At 36.6% G+C, this 20628-nt stretch overlaps 1 protein-coding gene across 1 annotated transcript; it reads left to right on the forward strand.

Moving 5' to 3' along the window:
* The first annotated feature begins 10094 nt into the window (after positions 1-10094).
* On the forward strand, positions 10095-19337 carry LOC135195418 (uncharacterized). Its single transcript, XM_064221668.1, has 4 exons — positions 10095-10215; positions 15240-15341; positions 17621-17811; positions 18403-19337. The coding sequence occupies exons 1-4, from the start codon at positions 10203-10205 to the stop codon at positions 18679-18681; spliced, it is 585 nt and encodes a 194-aa protein (XP_064077738.1). The 5' UTR covers positions 10095-10202; the 3' UTR covers positions 18682-19337.
* The last annotated feature ends 1291 nt before the right edge of the window (positions 19338-20628 follow it).

Raw genomic sequence — 20628 nt, forward strand, 5'->3', positions numbered from 1 at the left:
CATCAAACACATAGATGAGACGGATACAAATACCTGGGAATAATGGAAGGAGGGGATATAAAGCATCAGGAGATGAAGGGCACGATCAGGAAAGAATATATGCAGAGACTCAAGGCGATACTCAAGTCAAAACTCAACGCCGGAAATATGATAAAAGCCTTAAACACATGGGCAGTGCCAGTAATCAGATACAGCGCAGGAATAGTGGAATGGACGAAGGCAGAACTTCGCAGCTTAGACCAGAAAACGAGGAAACATATGACAATACACAAAGCACTACACCCAAGAGCAAATACGGACAGACTATACATACACGAAAGGAAGGAGGGAGGGGACTACTAAGCATAGAGGACTGCGGTCAACATCGAGAACAGAGCACTGGGGCAATATAAGAAGACCAATGAAGACGAGTGGCTCAAGAGTGCATGGGAAGAAGGACTGATAAAAATAGACGAAGACCCAGAAATATACAGAGACAGGAGAAAGACAAACAGAACAGAGGAATGGCATAACAAACCAATGCACGGACAATACATAAGACAGACTAAAGAACTAGCCAGCGATGGCACGTGGCAATGGCTACTGAGGGGAGAGCTCAAGAAGGAAACTGAAGGAATGATAACAGTGGCACAAGATCAGGCCCTAAGAACCAGATATGTCCAAAGAACGATAGATGGAAATAATATCTCACCCATATGTATGAAGTGCAATACGAAAAATGAAACCATAAACCACATAGCAAGCGAATGTGTGGCACTTGCACAGAACCAGTACAAAAAGAGGCACGATTCAGTAGCAAAAGCCCTCCACTGGAGCCTGTGCAAGAAACACCAGCTACCTTGCAGTAATAAGTGGTACGAACATCAACCTGAAGGAGTGATAGAAAACGATCAGGCAAAGATCTCTGGGACTATGGTATCAGAACAGATAGGGTGATACGTGCAAATGGACCAGACGTGACGTTGATTGACAAAATCAAGAAGAGATTATCACTCATTGATGTCATAATACCATGGGACACCAGAGTTGAAGAGAAAGAAATGGAAAAAATGGATAAGTATCAAGATCTGAAAATAGAAATAAGAAGGATATGAGATATGCCAGTGGAAATTGTACCCATAATCATAGGAACACTAGGAACAATCCCAAGATCCCTGGAAAGGAATCTGGAAAAACTAGAGGCTGAAGTAGCTCCAGGACTCATGCAGTAGTGTGTGATCCTAGAAACGGCGCACATAGTAAGAAAAGTGATGGACTCCTAAGGAGGCAGGATGGAACACGGAACCCCACACTATAAATACCACCCAGTCGAATTAGAGGACTGTGATAGAGCAAAAAGAAAAAAAAAAGGAAAAAAAAGGAAAAAAAATAATAATAATAATAAAGGAAAAAATGGATAAGTGTCAAGACTTGAAATAAAGAAGGATATGGGATATGCCAGTGGAAATTGTACCCATAATCATAGGAACACTAGGCACGATCCCAAGATCCTTGAAAAGAAACCTGGAAAAACTAAGAGGCTAAAGTAGCTCCAGGACTCATGCAGAAGAGCGTGCTCCTAGAAACAGCACCCATAGTGAGGAAGGTGATGGACTCCTAAAGAGGCAGGATGCAACCCAGAACCCCACACTGTAAAGAACCACCCAGTCGAATAGGATGACTGTGATAGACACACCCAGCCCCCCCAAAAAAAAAAAAAAAAAAAAAAAAATAATAATAATAATAAGACAGTGAATAGAAGGAGTTGGACACTCCTAATTAAAAGATCGAGAGGTTGGACAGCAAGATTTAGGAGAAGAGAATAGAATTAAATATAGAATTGAAGCGAAAGGTCGAGCGCCGGGACCTATGAGGTCATTCAGAGCTGAATCGGAATTTGACAGTATAAAAAGGTCTGGAAGGGGTGACAAGAGGAAAACATCCCAGTTACACAATGAATCAACTGTTAGGAGAGGGTGGAAAGTAAGATGGAAGTAAGAGAATATGAAAGGAGGTGCAGTTAAAAGAATGAAAGAAGTTGCAGCTAGGGGCCGATGGGACGCTGCAAAGAATCTTAAGTCCTCCGGGAAGATTGAAGAGAGGAAGGGGACTGGAGATCATGTAAAAGGCAGAGACGTGGATGCAGGTAGGTGTAGGAGGGACGTTGCAAGCAACCTTTTGTAATGCCTACAGTGCACCACGCGAGGTGCACTTTTGCACTGCCACTTTAGAGGGGGGCGTATAAGAATTTTTAGTACGAGATTATACGAACTATAGTTGGCACTTAGAACTTTCAACGCATCACAGTAAGGACACGGTTAGATATGCCTGTCTGTACCATGAATAAACGATATTCAGTCATACATAAAAACAAAAATAACCAATAGTCCGTAAAAAATAACTTCTATGCATCACATTAATTGATGGTGCTTTCAATGATATTGGCGCATAAACTCATTGTTCACAATATTTCAAGGGCAACTTATAGAAAATTAATTTCAGCTCCCCCCCCCTTTTTTTTTGGCTAAAATTTTATCATCCAGTTTTTCCGGACTTCAGAGAATGTCTCTTAAAGCGTTTCTCAGAATTTTAATAAAGCTTTTACTTTTCTACTTTTAACCTTAATTATAAGTTTATAATTAAACTTCTTGTGTTACTGACTGAATAACTAACACCTGCTATTCTCTCATATACTCTTACCCCCTCTTCATCAATAGCATTTATTCATCTGCCCATTCTCCTATTTCTGCTTTTATAGATAGTTCACTCGGCACTTTTCTTCTGAAATTATGTCACGTTTATCCTTTGGCATTCGTAATGAATCTCCAGCTCTTTTATAAAAAAAATCATTTTAATCTTGACAACACATCGCGACGGAGGACAACAGTAGTTTACACCAAATTCAGTATTTCCATTACCGTTCCGAACTCTCTCTCTTCGCTGGTCTTACTAGTAACATTCTGGTTGATTTCAAATTTGTATTGTAAAAAGCAAGCAGTTCGAATCCCTAACCTACTCCAAAATAGTCCATTATTTTTTTTTTTTACATCATCATGAGTTTTGACTTTCATTCCCCAGACATCCTTGTTAGCATTAGCTCTCGTATCCTTCGTCTCGGGACTGAACAAATGGCAATTCGCCTACTCTACAACCACCACCTTCCCCGCCCCCCTTTTTGTATACCTTTTCTCGTGATATCCACGAAGACAGTATCGCCGTCACTTGTTAAAAGTACTATACTCACCATTGTTCCCTTATTCTGAAAGAAAAATGCCCTATTTCAGTAAACTATGGCAGCCTTGTAGTACTACTCAAAGCCACCACAGCCTACTATATCTACTTCAGGAGATATCAACCCTCACCTAAGGCATCTGGAGTCTGATTTTTCTTTCAAGTATAAGATTCTTTTTTTTTTTATACTAATTCTACTTCTTGTTTCCGCTACTCCGGTAATCTTCCTTTATTCAAGAACTGGTTTGCAGAGGGCATTAGGAAGCCCATCAAACCACCTATTGTATACTATACGTTACATATAATACATCTTTCAACATACACCAATCTAATCTCTCCCCCCCTCTCTCTCTCGCTACTGCAAATCCCAATCGGCTTACATTCACCGTCATCTCGCTAAGCTTTTCCGACCCAAGTCATCACCCTACCGCCCGGAGTCACTTCCATCAGAATAGTACTATAGTAACAAGGGAGGGATGCGGGTAGGTGGGCGGGGGCAGGTGGAGGTGATGGGGGTGGGGGGATGGGGGAGGTGGGGCGGGGTGGGTGTGATGTAGGGGTAGGGTGTAAGTGCGGGTTGGGGAGTAAGCATGGCCTGTGTACGCGTTAAACTTGAATGCACAATACAGAGAGCAAAACTCCAGCCTGTCATCTTTACATTATCCTAGCAATTTCTCTCTTCTCTCCCACTAGACGGATAATGGGGGAAGACTTTTTGCTTAACCAAAATCGTTCCTTAAAATGATAAAGACGTAAATATCTATGCCCTTAAGAGCGTGTCCTTCTCACAGAAAAAATTTAGACTAAGAGAAATTTAATGCATGCTCAGAATCGGATACTTAATCATATGGACAGAATCCAACAGGAGAGAGAGAGAGAGAGAGAGAGAGAGAGAGAGAGAATAAATAAATAAATAAATATGAACGAGCTATGTGACATGCAAACATATTTCGACATTGAATTTCATCAGTTTATTCCTGACTATAAGCGAGTGCATTGTGAATGATTACTCGCGATATTTAATGACTTTAAAAGCAATAATTTAGTTACACCATATTAATGAAGTTGAAAGCTTTACATTATATCAATTAACACCAATTATCTTAATAACGAACGTAATGAATGAATTAACTTTGGGGACTCGGCCAAAATAAATCGTCATCATGAAGTATGCTTACGGAGCAGTTAGAGAGAGAGAGAGAGAGAGAGAGAGAGAGAGAGAGAGAGAGAGAGAGAGAGAGAGAGAGAGAGAGAGATATGAACGCACTAAATTATTTTGGACGCTCGATGAATATATACAAATCAAAATCATTAAGATGCTTACAAAGTCGTACACTCATAATGAGAGAAAGAGAGGGGGTGGGGGTGGTATAACAGGGGACTTCAAAATAGCGGATGTCATTCTGAGAGGAAAAACTACGTTTTACAATCTGATGCATTGTGGTTTATATAACCGCTGTCTATTCCCTATTGGTTGGATTCTTTACCAGTTAAGACGCCTGATGTCTACATATAATAACGTATAGACCTACGCCTGCGAATACATAATTATATATTAAAGCAAGGCGGCTGGTGGAGTTATGTAAAAATTGAAATGCTGAAACTGAAAGTGGGTCACTATACCATAGCGATAATAACCGAAATGTTGGTACTTGCCTTCGTTAGTCCAAATGCTTTGGTACCCAAGATGTGGAACACTGGAACATCGACCAAAGGAGCCTGCTGGTCGGTCATACCACACCAGGATATTCACAGGAAATGACACTCAAACCTGCGGGGCATAAAAAAGTATCAAATTACTTATCATTCATACGCTAATAACAAAAACAAATGCCAAGTCCCTATGCATGTGTTTTAAGATGTATAAACAACTATTGCTATTCCCAAGATTAGCTACCAAGAAAATGTAAACCACCCTAATATATTTTGATAGCTAACTGTTGACGTAGTATACCTTTCAAAATCATTATCCGGTAGATTGTCAAAATGCTAGAACCTTAAACCACTGATATAGAGATCTTTAGTATACCATTTAGTACTTTCACCCATTCCGAGGTTAGTTAACCATTTGCGCCTTCCTAGTCATCATGGATAATGGATAAAAGTCCTTTGTGAACAAGTTTCTATACTAGCTAGAGCTCCTTAATAGGTGTATGGCTTCCGAGTTGACAAAAGTAACTATAGTTCTGATAGCCACAGTAACATGTTGAACAAATGTCAAAAGCCATTCATTTTAGCCCACGTATCTTTCCATAAGTCATCAACACAGGGAATTACCAGAAATACTGCCATCTATTCGAGAGGTCTATTCAACTTTGGCTTGTAACTACTATGAGATTCAGGGCCTCTGTAACACGGTTTTTTCGCAATAACTTTTTATCTATGCATTTCATAAATATAACGCTTATTCAGAATACATATTATATCAACACATAAATTTTGAGTGTATTCTGCACTACGTAGGTTGAATAAATTTGGTACTTATAATGTAAAAGTGACCTTTTTGAAGACGGGGGGCCAACTTACTCAGAGAAAAGGTTTCGAACGCACTTCGTGACGTACAACTTATGACATCATTTCTACCCTCTTTCTCGATGGATGATTGGCTATACGTACGAAGGCTAAACCTCTGGCAACAAATGACATACAAATTTAAATACAAGCAAAGCGGTACACCTTTATGAATTCGGAACCTCTCCACTGATAATTGTCATAATGAACAAACCAACAAAATATGTTAGTAAAATACAAAAAAACACTTTGATTATTAGTCTAACTCCCAAAATAAGTTTCCAAAGAAATTACAGTCTACTTTATAGGTCACAATCAGATTGACAAGATGTATGGGAATAGTTGGTAATTACCAAAACATAGTAGACAAGCTTGATTTGATAACTGCTATATCCAATGTCAAGCAATTTTTATTTATTGGCTATCTACCTACTTACTGAAAAAAAATAGCCCGTACCGTATTTTGGCTTTAAACCTTCACCACTAATTATCGTCAGAATGGTGACTTCATGAGGCTCCACCCACTTTGGCCTCGTTATAATTCAGGATAACACTGAAGGCTACCATGGGCATTGTTGGATTAGAAATTTAACTTCTGGCTATAAAAACTAATTTCTCAAGTAGTTGTAAGAAGTGCTAAATGATCCTCAAGGATCCCAGCAGTTGGCCTAAACGTTTAATTCATGTATATTACTGCTATACTGTTGCGGCACTACTGCTACAGTAGTATTACTACGCTAGCACTGATACCCCACCCACATCTATTTATCGTTCCGCCATTCATAAAGTCTTTGGGTTTCATAGCCGATGGAATTTCTGTCTGGTGGATGGGCGCAACATTTAGTCAAAAGGCGTTTGTTTACCTTGCTTACGTAATGAATGTTTTTCGACTCTTGACTCGTAATCATTGGCCATGGCGTCGGCTAGATCATTTTTACTCAATAAAAATTAAAACTATCGGGTTTAGGTTATTGATAATGCTGACAAAATTTGTGTGTGGTTGTAAAATATACATATGTCAACTTTCAGCTACATCCGATGCTTTGAAAAGGAGCAAAGTCCAAAAAACCGTGTTACAGAGACCCTGAATCTCATAGTAGAGAGCACAAGCTGTTCCTATTCAGAATTACTGGCTAATATGTAAATCCGATGGGCTGTCAACTGTGTGGCAATTAGGCCTACCTCTACTTTTAGTTCACTGCATAGAAATATTCATATCAACTTTTTTGGAACGTCACCTCAATAAAACAAGACCATGTCAGCGTAAATGTTCATTCAATCAAGGTATGCACCACGTGTTCAATGCTCTGTTGTATAAATAGATTCAGAAATCAGCCATTTCATGCAAATTCATACTAATATGTAATAATAATAATAAAAGAGTATTCATGAGTTATGGTGCAGTATATCTATTTACAGATTACACTACTCAAGAACGTTACACCGCTGTAGTCATTAACAAATTTTGTGTGTGTGTGTGTGTTTGTGTTTGTGACGTCCCCCAAGCAATGCCTGAGAACTTTATCCATTGGCCTTCTTTATGTGATAAAGAATGAGCATTGACACTTACCAGGCAATAAAGAGATAATCCGTTGTAGGAGTAACCTTATTTCCCCACAGGAACTTCAGAAACGCGACTAATACCGAACACGGCCACACGCTAACTGGTCACACCGACGCCGAGAATGATCCTACCGCGACGATTAGGCAGTTGTACAACTCTTCGATCTACAGTTTGAGTCCCTACAATGGCCGGCTATGGATGTTAAAGTGATTAAGAGACTAAACTTCATTAACTTCAGTCCTCTATAAGAAACCTCCAAGCACATTTCTGTTTTGCATTATTAAAAAAAAACTTTAGCATATTTCATAGACAGGAGGCTTGATTATTTTCACATGTCTTGTAAATAAAAGGGAGAAATTTGAAATCTAATCACCTTTCAATGCCTTGGTAGTTTATTCAACCCAAACTTCCTATTTCCATGGAGTCTGGAGATTTACAGTGTAACGGAGCTTGTACCACAGAATGTCTTTCAGCCAGGAGAAGCATACAATACAACCAACAACGTTTAATCCAAAATTACAGAGAACAGTATTGTAACAACACATGCGTCGCCTACCCACACTGCATTCTACTAAGTTACTCTTACATGAAATTAATGTCTTTTTTTTTTTTTACGTCCAAGCTTTGAAGTCACTTGCATATGAAGCACTGGGAATGAATCCGCTGTATAGACAGACTTAGGCTCACTGAAATTACGTGGATAATTCCATTCTCTTGAGGAATAAATATATGAATGAAACCTGAAACTCTAGTCTAGGCTATTGAGTCAAACTTATGTGTACTTTCTGTCACCCAGAGCGTAAGATAGTGAAAATTGGGTAGAATTTCCTTTAACATACTGCTTAACATTAGATATATCTGCTATATAATCTGTTCCAAACATCAACTTTCCTTTTCCGAACATTGTTGTGCACTGTAATATTCATAACCCAGCCAGGTGGTTCAAAACAATTACACACATTGGCGTACTAAGGGGGGGGGGGGGGGGGGGTGGGGGGGGGGGGGGGCGGTCCGCCCTGGGTGACAGCTAGATGGGGGTGTCATAAAGGCTCATAGATTATATCCAATTCCTCCGTTTATATCTTTGTCTTTTCGCTTATATATTCACATTTGAATGCTGTGATTATGCTGAAAGGTGCATAAAGTGTTAGAGACGATGACTATATATAAGTATTACAAGATATCAACCCCCTAAAAAAACCTATATATTCATTCCTTATCAAAATTTTCCAGTAATTGGGGTGGGGAGGGGGGGGGGGGGTGCAGGAATAGGCAAAGGACGCCTGGAATAAATCGGCAACGAGTGCCAAATACTCTAGGAACGCCTCTGATTACACAAAAGTTTTATCGTGTTTGATACTAAGAAACACGTCTCCAAACTTGATTAAACAACCATAACTTCTGACAGATAAAAGCACACGTATTCCAAACGTCATTAAACAAATGTTATAACTCATCATAGTAAAATTCACAACACATTTCCAATAAAAAAAAAAAAATTAGGCCGTTCTAAATCACCTTTTCAACTGGGCTGATCCATTTCATTTCAAATTGCAAAACTAAATCCACAAGCTGCATAATTTCACCCGTGCTCCGAACAATAAAATACGAGTGTTTTCTTCTTTCTTTTTAGTTCTCCCCCATGGTGACAGTAGGGTTGAAATGAAACCACTCACCCACCGCCTGCAAACCAGTTTGATCGCCCCCTGGTCGCGTGGGGTTGGGGAGAGGGGCGGGAAGGGAAGGGTTGGAGAAATAGCCACCGTCGAAATGTTATGAACTTGGTCATCATGTTTTCAAAGAATAGCTAGGCTGTGTGTGAAAAATACGAAATGAACTAAAAATATAACAATAGCAAATACCATGAATATATATTCAGGGGCGTCATTTGGGGGGGCTGGGGGCGGCCAACTGGTCCCCCCAAGACTCAAATTGCCCCCTTCCGCCCAAAGCCCCAAGAAGTAACAGTATGCCTGCTTTTTAAATGTGTAATCATAAATATATGAAAATTCTCGGAAATATTACGTTTCTTGATCCTTGTCTGTCTATTAGCTACCAGTGATCAGGAGATAAACAAACAGGAATGGGAGGAGTCTATAATTTTTGCTGAAATATCTTGCTCATGTGGCTTCAAAAAACACATAAAATAACTCGGAGAAAAAGAAGAAGAAAAAAAAATAGCTGATTAGGCTCACTTCGCTCGCCAAACCGTCTTTGCCGCCGCCCGCCCTCCCTAATCCCGCCAAAAAAAATCTGAAATGACGCCCCTTAGAAATAAATGGATGAAACATGAAACTCTAGTCTAGGCTATAGCGTCAAACACCGGTGTACTTTCTGTCATCCAGCGCATAAGATAGTGAAAACTGGGTAGAATTTCCTTTAACATACTGCCTAACATTTGAATAGATATATCTGTATATAATCTATTCCAAACCTCAGCTTCTCCTTTGCGAACATTGTTAAGCAATGTAATATTCATAACCCAGCCAGGCGGTTCAAAACACTTACACAAAGCAAGTTTTATGGTGCTTAAAACTAAGAAACACGTACTCCAAACTTGATTCAACTTCTGCCAGATAAATGCACACGTATTCCACTCAAATATTATAACAACTGTTGTATTTTCATTATGCATAAAACCTTTTGCATTAATGATGTAGGTGTCTTACTTGGAATTAGCGATGAAATCGTGGTAAGTTTTGCGTGACAGGTGTTGAGGCTAACTGCAGAAGCAAGCGCCATCTGGTTAATTCTGACTTTGTCAGTCAGGAAGTTATTGACAGTAAGTAGTAGCACATAAAAGTGTGTAGTGTGGTTATCGCCGTGTTCTCGCTCTCTCCCCTGTACAAGTGGACTTCCTCAAGGCAATAAATAGCTGAAATGCTTACGTTAAATGAAGGCAGGAAACTAATAATCTATGCCGTGTATGGGTGAGAACGTAATCAGTGTTTGTAGTAGTTTGACAATTGACGTGTTCTATCTTGCTCGCTCCCCTTTTCCGGTGGAGTTCCTCAGGTCAGGTTCTTAGTTCACTCATGTTGGTTATTATGCATAGTTGCATGTTACGGTGAAATTAGAAGAGTTGAATTCATAAAATAGCCTGGGCTGTGAGTAAAGTGTACAACTTTCGCGTTATAAGCCAAATGAAGAGAAGCAAATAACCTTTAGGCATGTAAAATGTACAACGTACGCTCACCAACCGTCAACGAGCTCTGGTCTGAGGTATAGTCACTCACATAAGTTCATGAATGTCTCCGGGCATGCAGCTGAATTCCATCCAATTCCTTTCTGGACAACGGTTCTGAATAGTGACGTAAGACGGGCCCACAACGAAACTTTCTACGGCAGAGTTAGGTAGTTGGACATTTGTACAGTTTTGCACTACCAAACACATGTCATTCAGATCGAGGTGAAATGGAAATCTCACTGACGACGCCACGAACTGCATTTTGAATATTTTTGTTTATTTGAGCAGGAATGGATATGTAATGAGTCAGTGAAGTTATAGATGAACGATGATGATAAAAATGCTCATTTATGCGATACTTCGTCGAGAATGAATAGAACGTCGCTTTATTTCAAAGGCAATTGATTGATTGATTGTGAGTTATCTGGCGTGACAAAATTTCAAAGACAAGCTTTTGGCGAACGGTTAAGAATTGGGAACAGTTTAGACGGTTGAACAACAGAACGGAACGGAGGCAGTAATGGGTAGAAATTGAACAGTACTGAACTAGGTGTGGGAAAGTATCTTGATGTAATAAATAAAGAACCACACAAGTCGACCCGCCACAATTAGTAGGCCAATTTGCACAAGGAACGTCATAACCTAGAGAAGTAAGTAGGGCTTGGCTTCGAGGTTGCATACTACGCAATTGCAAGCGACACTCATTCCCCCTTGGTCAGTTTTAGTTTACTGCCTGCCTTAGCGAAAGACAAAAAATGGTTATTTCTCCACATTAGTCTCTTATCCATCTTAGTTATTTTTATGAAACATTTTAATAAACTATACAAGTTAAGTCAAAAGCCATTGCCTCGACTAAGTTTGAAGGGGAATAAGGATGTATAGCCCTACGTCCAGTTGGCCTGTTTCCAATTTAAATTGGCTCTCTCTCTCTTTATATACACTGCAGCTAAGTCTCAAATTTTTCTGCCTAATAGAAAACAATACCACGTTCTGACTAGTACGAAGGAGGGAATGCCGTTTTATTATACATCTGAGTAGATGTTTTTGTGCAATTCACTTTCATGTTATTCAGTCCGATCTTAAGAAAACTTAATAGTACTAAGCTCCTCGCCAGATTGTAAGAGCATATGCAACGTTTTGTTTTGATTGTACGTAATCCGTCTCACCTATTCAGCACGGAAGACATTGCATAAAGATGATTGAAAAAAAAGACATGCATATATATATATATATATATATTTCTACGTTTATTGATCTCCTCGTCTGCCCAGCATTTAGTTAAATATTTTGATTGCTAGAGAAGCAGCCATATTTACCCTAATATCATCTGATTTTTAGGCGGGAAACCAAAACACGCCAGCCAGAGATAGGGAGTTCCTGTTGGAAAGGGGAAAATAGACTTGTCAGCTTAGGGACGTATCCCAAAGGGAAGGATGTAGGCAGACTGGTACTTATTAGGCCTATATCTTAAGCTCTTTTTCCTGTGAACCCTCTCTGGCTGTATGTTCTGCTTCCAGGATTACCCTGCTCTTTGGGGGGTTAACCTGACCCCCAACACCCAGGAAACACACCTGCCCTCGCCCTCAGTCAGCTCCAGTCGTGACCTCGGACGGATGCCCCCAACCAGCCTTCCCACTTAGGCCTAACGGCGTTACTGGCGCGCCCGAGTCCCAGACCTGAGACAAAGCCGGACGCCGCATTTCTACAAAGGTCCACTGATCATGGCATTCAGGTACGTCTTGTGAAACCGCATATTGCCAGTACCTTACCTCCTAATTTTCATAAATCAAACTTCTAACTCATCCCATTGTTCCTCTCATTGCCTCATGGCCGCATGCTTCCCCTTGTGTGATCGTCCCAGACAAATGAAGTCATTGCATACCTCAGATAAACACTAGAGTTCCTTTTCCCCAGTGTTAGAGAAAATTGAATAATCGTAACTTGTGCAAGAAGTCCTTTTTTTTATCTTGTCTAATCTGGGGTCTTTTTCCAGATTCCCTGAGTCACGTGTCCAAGTCTCTTCGCTCGCAAGTGTTGCATTACCGCAAGATTTCGAAACTAGCTTTTACGTGAATCTCATTTTGAGCCAACTATCATACCCTTGAGAGATATTAATAGTCCACGTGGGGACCAGTTGCATTTACTTTCCCTGGCTATTAAGCATCCTCATGTAAATAAATAGATGTAAAGTAATTAGCTGAGTTTCTGGGGACCTTTTCCTCTAAAGTAAATGTTCACTTTAAATCCTTTTTATGGTAAGTTCAAGTAATTTACTCTGTTTTCCCTTAACTATTCCTGTTTACGTATTGGAGCCCTTTCAAGGCCAGGCTTCATACGTAACTCTATATATATACTATATATATATATATATATATATATATTATATATATATATATATATATATATATATATTATATATATATATATATATATATGGGGATACAATCCACAATGAAGTAAAATCCTCTTGTAGTTTAAAATATATATCTCTAGTACTGGATTAAAGCTTTCGACCATCAACTTCATTGTGGATTGTATCCCACTTACTTAGAGGTACGACATAGTACCTGGCTTCTCTGTATATATATATATATATATATATATATATATATATATATTATATATATATATATATGTATGTATATTAATATAATATAGATAAATATATTATTACTATATATTACATTATATATATATATATATATATATATATATAGTATATAATATATATATATATATTATATATACGTATATGCATAAATAATAAATATTTATATATATTTCCTAAATATTTAAAGGTACCTTGATGGCATAAACACTGAAATTAGGTTTATCCATAGGTAGAGCGAATTGTATATTAAAGGGACATTTGTAGCCTTGCACAAATGTGTGGTTATACATATATATGTATAATATATATGTGTGTTGTGTGTTTAATATATATATATATATATATATATATATATATATATATATATTATATATATATATATATATATAATGATATATACAGTATTCCAACAACCCAATTCAGTATTTAAGCCATCAGGTGCCTTGAAATATTCAGGAAATATATTTATATATATAGAATATATATTATATATATATAATATATATATATATATATATATATATATGTATATATGTTTATATTATATACCTTGAAATATTCAGGAAACATACATGTATATGTATATGTGTGTGTGTGTGTATATATATATATATAATATATATATATATATATATATATATATATATATATTAATATATATATTTTCCTGAATATTTCAAGGTACCTGATGGCTTAAATACTGAATTGGGTTGTTGAATACTGTATATTCATTTTATATATATATATATATAATATATATATATATATATATATATATATATATAATATAACCTATTAAACACACACACATATATATTATACATATATATGTATAACCACACATCTGTGCAAGGCTACAAATATATATATATATATATATATATATATAGTATATATATATATATATATATATATATATATATATATATATATATATATATATATATATATATATACTATAAATAATGTTTGTGCAAGTCACACCTCTCAAACATCAGTCAGAAATAAATTTACCCCAGGATGGACAGACATTTCATGTTCTCATGGCTAGCCTATTCTGCCATATCAAATATTTTTCTTACTTACAATAAGTACTGCTTGAATGCATTTTAAGGGAAAACATGTTTATTGAACACTCCGTATCACTGGCAGATTAATGCATTTAGATTTCTAGCTCAATAGCCTGGTTAATTTTTTTTATTACTTATCGCAGTACAGCATCAAACATCTTCAGTAAATGAAGGTGCAGCAAGGATAATAAAGTATTACATATTCTATATTTTGTCATAGTCTAGGCTAGTCTGTGCTATACTCTCGCCTAATCTTTCCGTGGCACATAGGCTACCCCAGAACTTTGCACTTAAATCACTGAAATTCTCTAATTTCAGATTGGCAAGAGTTGTAGGTTTTTCCAATACTTTGTACGAAATAGGGTGATAACACATTTGCCTGGAAATATGACCACGTAGTGTTTAAATCTAAAGCAAGATAATCATCACTCTTTGACAATCATCCTGTTGAGCAGACTAACAGCAAATTACTGTATAACGTTAAATATCTTTTATAAATTACGACAATAAATTAAAAAAGTTAACAAGATATTTTTATATATATATTTCAAGTATATTGTTAACCACTAACCTAGTCTAGTCTGTGCCATACCCTTGCCTAACCTTTCTGAGATGCATAGCCTACCTAAGGCCTTCACTCATAAATCACTGTTATTCTTAAAATGCAAGGCAGCATATTTGCCTTAAAATATGGCCACATTGTGTTGGTCAAAATAATTACAAAAATGCCAAAGTTGAGACAGTCATCATACAAACTCCGACAGATTACAGTCAGCATTAACCTATGCACAAATGAGCTGTGGCAGATCTCAGTCAGCATTATGATGCACAGAAGATCATAAGAGTAATACAGCTGAAACACACAAAGTAATTTAACCTATGAGCCTGCGGTTGATAAAATAAGAAATATTTATGTACGGAATTATCACCCCATAGTAGGCTATACTAGGCTACGTTACCTCCGACCCTAGGCTAACATTTTGCAAGTATCATATGAAAACTCCCACATTGCTTAGTTCCATAGGTTGTTACTAGATTAATTATTAAATTACTAGTACTTACAATTAATTTTTTTCATTCTTCCAGGGGCAGGTTTTAATTGTGATAGCCGTTCTGGTTCCGTTTACTTCTGCAGTTGTGGTCGTCATTCCAGCTTGGTCACGGAGACAGTCATCGCCCATGGAAAAGGTATGAGGTAATTTTGTTTTGATTACAGCATAAATATTAAAAACCCAGTGCATCAGAGCCTTATTCGTCCAGTACCCATCACTCAGGATATCGTATTCCATTTTCTCACTCGCATATGTCACCGAATGCTTGAATGTCATTTTTGTTCGGAAAACCACCGAGTTACAATAATGGAAGTAGTATGTTTTACGCTCAATAATTATGTATGTGAATAAGGGATTAGGCTTAATTTAATTTGGTTTACCAATTCTTCATATAGCTTTGCGTTATCGGTGGTGAAAAGCAAAGGTTTAAACTGATAAACATACACCGTATTCCGTTTTAGATCGACAAAGAAATATGTAACAGACAGGTGTTGTTTCTATATATCGTAGGCGAGCCTGTCTTAAGCTGGCCTCACACTGGGCCTTTTTATCTCGAGCAGCGAGCCGTTGCTGCCGAGAATCGAAAACCGGGAGAGTTTAGCTCGAGATCTTTGCTTCCCGCCTTGTCAGGAAGCAGCAGCCACGAACCCCGAGCGACCGCGTAGTGTAAACAAACAAGATGGCTGCTTCTGACAGGACGTGCTCAGGAACCATGTCTCTTCCCACACAAAGACATCGGTATGTGTGGACGTCTTTTGCTCTCCATGGATTGTTAGAAAAAGTAAGAGAGTTCCGAGTGTTGTGGGATCACACAGATGAACTTTTTTAAGAAAACTACGCTTAAAAAGTACAAATGTGAGGAAGTTACGAAAGCCCTGAAATCTGAATTTCCCGACCTTAGCGATGCTGGCTTAACTGCAGGTAGATATCTGTCGTCTTTTGTTTTAATAATTTGACCCATATTCCTGTATTCATATTATCATGCAACTGTACATATAACTATTCTGCACAAGTAGCCTAGAACTTAATGATTGATCATTACCTATAACATAGGCCTATACCAAGGCCCATAGCCTAGCCCATGGTACTGGTAATTGTGCTAGGGAATGATTGGTTTGGTTGGCTATATTTTAGGCTTGGTTTGTATAACTGATTAAGTACCGTAGCCCTGGCCATAGTTTAGTGCATATTTTTGGCATGGTAAAGCCTATTGGTTACAGGTTGATATACCTATATACCAAGGGCCATAGCATAGTCTATGGTACTGTTATTTGTTGGCTAGGTTAAGCAATGTTGGCTATTTGCATTTTACTGTTGACAGCAAGCACCCATGTTATAGGGCTTAGTTTTTGTCTCTCTCTCTCTCTCTCTCTCTCTCTCTCTCCCTGAACTTAGCAATTTTAGACTTGGTTATACCATAGGCCAGGCTAGACTGCATTGGCTAGGGGTAGCCTAGACTGAAATGAATGTATAATGAAATATAGCCTGACTGTAGGCAATATATTTTTGCATGGTAAAGCCTATTGGTTAAAGATTGAAATATATCTTATTAAGGTTAGCCTATAAATCTTGCAAGCTTGGGCCCCTTTGGGTTATTTTACAAGGTTTGTCTCACTGTGTTAAGGTTACTGTAGCCCTAATATTCTAATTTTAGTGATTTTAAGCTGTTGAAAACATGAAAAAATGGTGTATTATTAGTGAATGTTTAGTATTACACCTAACTCATTCTTTATATATAAATTGCATGATTTCCATGTATTTCTCATTTATATATATTGTTATAATATGCACTGAAAGTCATTGGAAATCATAGGTTAGGTTATATAGTTCCCAAGAAGTATAATTGTATGGCATTTTTATACCATTTTTCTTATCAAAATTCTTGGCCAGCATTTTTAATTGTCTAGGTTTTTTCTCAATGCTTTATGGCAGTTCTTAGCTTGTATTTTTCAATATGCAGGTATGTAACCTAGGCCTCTATTCTTGTTGGATTATTAGCTGGGTTAAAGACTAATTTCCCTGAAAAATTAACAGTATTTCTTAGCTTGTATTTTTCAATATGCAGTATGTAAACCTAGGCCTCTATTCTGTTGGATTCATTAGCTGGGTTAAAGACTAATTTTATTTCCCTGAAAAATTAACAGTATAGTCATTCAAAGCACATAAAAAACTAGGCAAACATTAAATGTTTTTTTTTTTTTTATAAAAGATTGCCAGTGACCATAATGTAAAAAGTACCCATTTGAATTAGCATGCCCTCAAATGTATTTTCAAATAAATTTATCTTCTCTTCCCTATAATGGCTTACTTGTACTAGCTTATGCCACATATAATATACTAACTGGTAATAACTTGTGTATCATATGGAAATGTTAAGTACATTTATTCTAAGTTAACCTTAAATTTTCTAATCAGATGATGTCCAAAGAAAATTTGGAACTCTGAAGTCGACTTTTCAGCGGGAATTACGAAAAATCCAAAGCACACCAAGTGGGTCAGCTGGTTCCGTGGAGCTGAAATGGGAGTATTTCAAGAGCTGCTCCTTTATGATCCCAGTGAACAGTTGCACTCCCAGAAGGACATCATTTGATACCTCTGAACCACAGGTAGTTCTTATACTTTCTTTCATTAAGTAAGGAGAGTGATCTCACTTTATCAATAAGTGAATAGATTCAACTAGTTTGTGTAGGTATATATATTATGCATATGTTTGCCCTCCAAAATATATCGTCAGGTTACCAGACATACTGGTTTTGGAAAATTTTTAAGAAAAAGTGATAAACTTATACTTTTCTAATAGGATTTTAGAATTTTACATTTTCTTTTTTCTAATGAGAAACATGGTTTAAGAGCTAGTTGACTGAATTTTGCCTTTATTTTCTATTAAAAAGAAATATGTATATACATATTTGTATCTGCAGCAAAGTGCTCTATTTTTGAGCTCTTCCTCAAAATCACTATATTGTAGGTCACGCACTCTAATTACTCTGTATTATAAAATTCAATTAGCATTGCATCATAGATTTGTTTAGCTCTTTGCTCCTTTATTTTTATATACCTTGTAATAGTCATGTTATAATTTTTATGTCTACCTATAATTTTTGGCCACTGATGATTTTGGATAGGAACATTTAAATGTGCTGTAAATAAAAATGGACTTTATGAAAAATTTCATATTGTTATAAATTTTCTTACAGGAACCAGAGACTATAGTGCTTTCCATATCAAGTGAAAACTATGAAGAGGGAACATCCAATAGTAATTGGGGTGAGAGTGATGGTGCACAACCACAAGTATGCAACATCCCAGACCTAACGCCACCCCAAACACGTTCTACTTCATCATTGTCCGTGCATAGTGACAATTATTTTGATGGAACCCATGTATCTACTCCATCCTCCTCCTCCTCCATTTTCCAGAGATCAGATACAAGGGTAAAAAAAGAGGAGGAAATTACAATGCTCAGCAGAAGGTGAATGTTTTGACAATATTTTGGATAAAGTTGATTCTATACTGAATCAACCAGATCCATCATGTGATCCTGCTATTAAAGCAGCCACAAATGCTATAGCAGGTTTCATGGCTCCCCTGTCTAAAAAAGATAAGAAAGCTGTGTACTTAAGGATTATTAAAGTTTTGCAAGAATATCCTATTGATTTGGATAATTTAGATGATTAGTTTTTTGTCTGTTAGTTTTCTATTAATTGTCCTAATAATTTAAAAATTATATACAGTTTTGTTTAAAGATTCTATCAACATACACCTCTTTTAATTATGAAGTATTAAAAAAATAACACAATGCATTGAACAGTAGAATAGGAAAACTTTAGTTATATTGTTTGGTCTTTTTGTTTTCTTTTAATTTTTGCAAATAATTGTAGCCTCAGATGAAGGCATTTATATTGGTTGTTCTGTGATAGTAGTGACACTCTTATTTGAAACTGTAAAATTTACTGTGTATAATTATCTTGTTTTGACAGTACTGCAATATTACTACACAATAATGAACTGTCCAAAAGTCTAAAATAAGAGTTCATAGCAAAAAAAATGTTTTTTTATTTTTGTGTCAGTCTTCCTGGATATTGTTCTCTTGCTGCTTGCAATATTTCACCACCATGCTTAAATTTAACATCCAGATATATTTCAAATAAATTTTTTCAGTACTATGAAATATATATTTTTCTCAAATAAGCCAAATTATATACAGTTTTGTTTGAAGATTCTATCAACATACACCTCTTTTAATTAGGTAGTATTAAAATAACAATGCATTGAACAGTAGAATAGGAAAACTTTAGTTATAATGTTTGGTCTTTTTGTTTTCTTTTAATTTTTGCAAATTTATATTGGTGGTTCTGTGATAGTTGTGACACTCTTATTTGAAACTGTAAAATTCTCTGTGTATAATTAACTTGTTTTGACAGTACTGCAATATTACTATACAATAATGAACTGTCCAAAAGTCTAAAATAAGAGTTCAAAGCAAAAAAAAAAGCAAAAAAAAATGTTTTTTATTTTTGTGTCAGTCTTCCTGCATTTTGTTCTCTCACTGCTTGCAATATTTCACTACCATGCTTAAATTTAACATCCAGATATATTTCAAATAAACTTTTCCAGTACTAAGATATATATATTTTTCTCAAATAAGCCAAATTTATTAATTAATATGCAATAATTCTATTTTCTAACTTTATTTTGAACATAAATAATATTCCAACATTACTTTAACATATGAACTATTTTCACGGGTTTTATTTCATGAAGGACAATAACGTCGAGTAATATTCACTACGGATGCGCATTTTGAGGACGTTTGCATTTTTATACATTAATGACATGAGGCATAGGCTTATAAGCACAGTAGCAAAAGAACAAAAAATAATACTAAAATATATTGCACAGTGAGAGGAAAATTAAATAATAAGTCCGGGCTAAAGAAAACACACAAATCATAATGACACTTTATGAAGAAAACTATAATACATTTTACATTTACACACAAAATCTATAAAATACAACTTCCTAGTGGAATAGTGACATCTGCTCTTGCCACGGAATCTGCCTTCACCATTGAAGTAGGCCATGAAAGTGTCCCTTACAACTGCAGCATCATTCTGTGGGCGCCTAGGAATCGGCAGTAGGCCTATCATACCACCATTGGAGTGGTCCTCAGGCTCCAACATTTCTGCTGGTGCATATGTGTTTGGTGAACAGGTCCGTAAAAAATTGTGAAGGGAACATGCAGCTAAAATAATTGAATTGATGTTTTCTGGAGATGTATTAATCGGCTGCTTAAATATTCTAAATTTTGCAGAAAGTATACCAAATGCATTCTCTGATGTGCTTCTAGCACGAGAGAGCCTGTAGTTGAACATCCTTTTCTCATGGGTCAGTCCTCGACCAGGGTAAGGTTTCATTAAAGT

This window comes from Macrobrachium nipponense, chromosome 16, assembly GCF_015104395.2.
Source record: "Macrobrachium nipponense isolate FS-2020 chromosome 16, ASM1510439v2, whole genome shotgun sequence".
NCBI lineage: Eukaryota > Metazoa > Arthropoda > Malacostraca > Decapoda > Palaemonidae > Macrobrachium > Macrobrachium nipponense.

Excerpts from the sequence above, each read along its gene's own strand:
- LOC135195418 (XM_064221668.1), top strand. Across the intron at positions 15,342-17,620 it reads AGTCATCGCCCATGGAAAAG|ATGATGTCCAAAGAAAATTT; the intron begins GTATGAGGTAAT and ends TTTTCTAATCAG. Across the intron at positions 17,812-18,402 it reads TTGATACCTCTGAACCACAG|GAACCAGAGACTATAGTGCT; the intron begins GTAGTTCTTATA and ends ATTTTCTTACAG.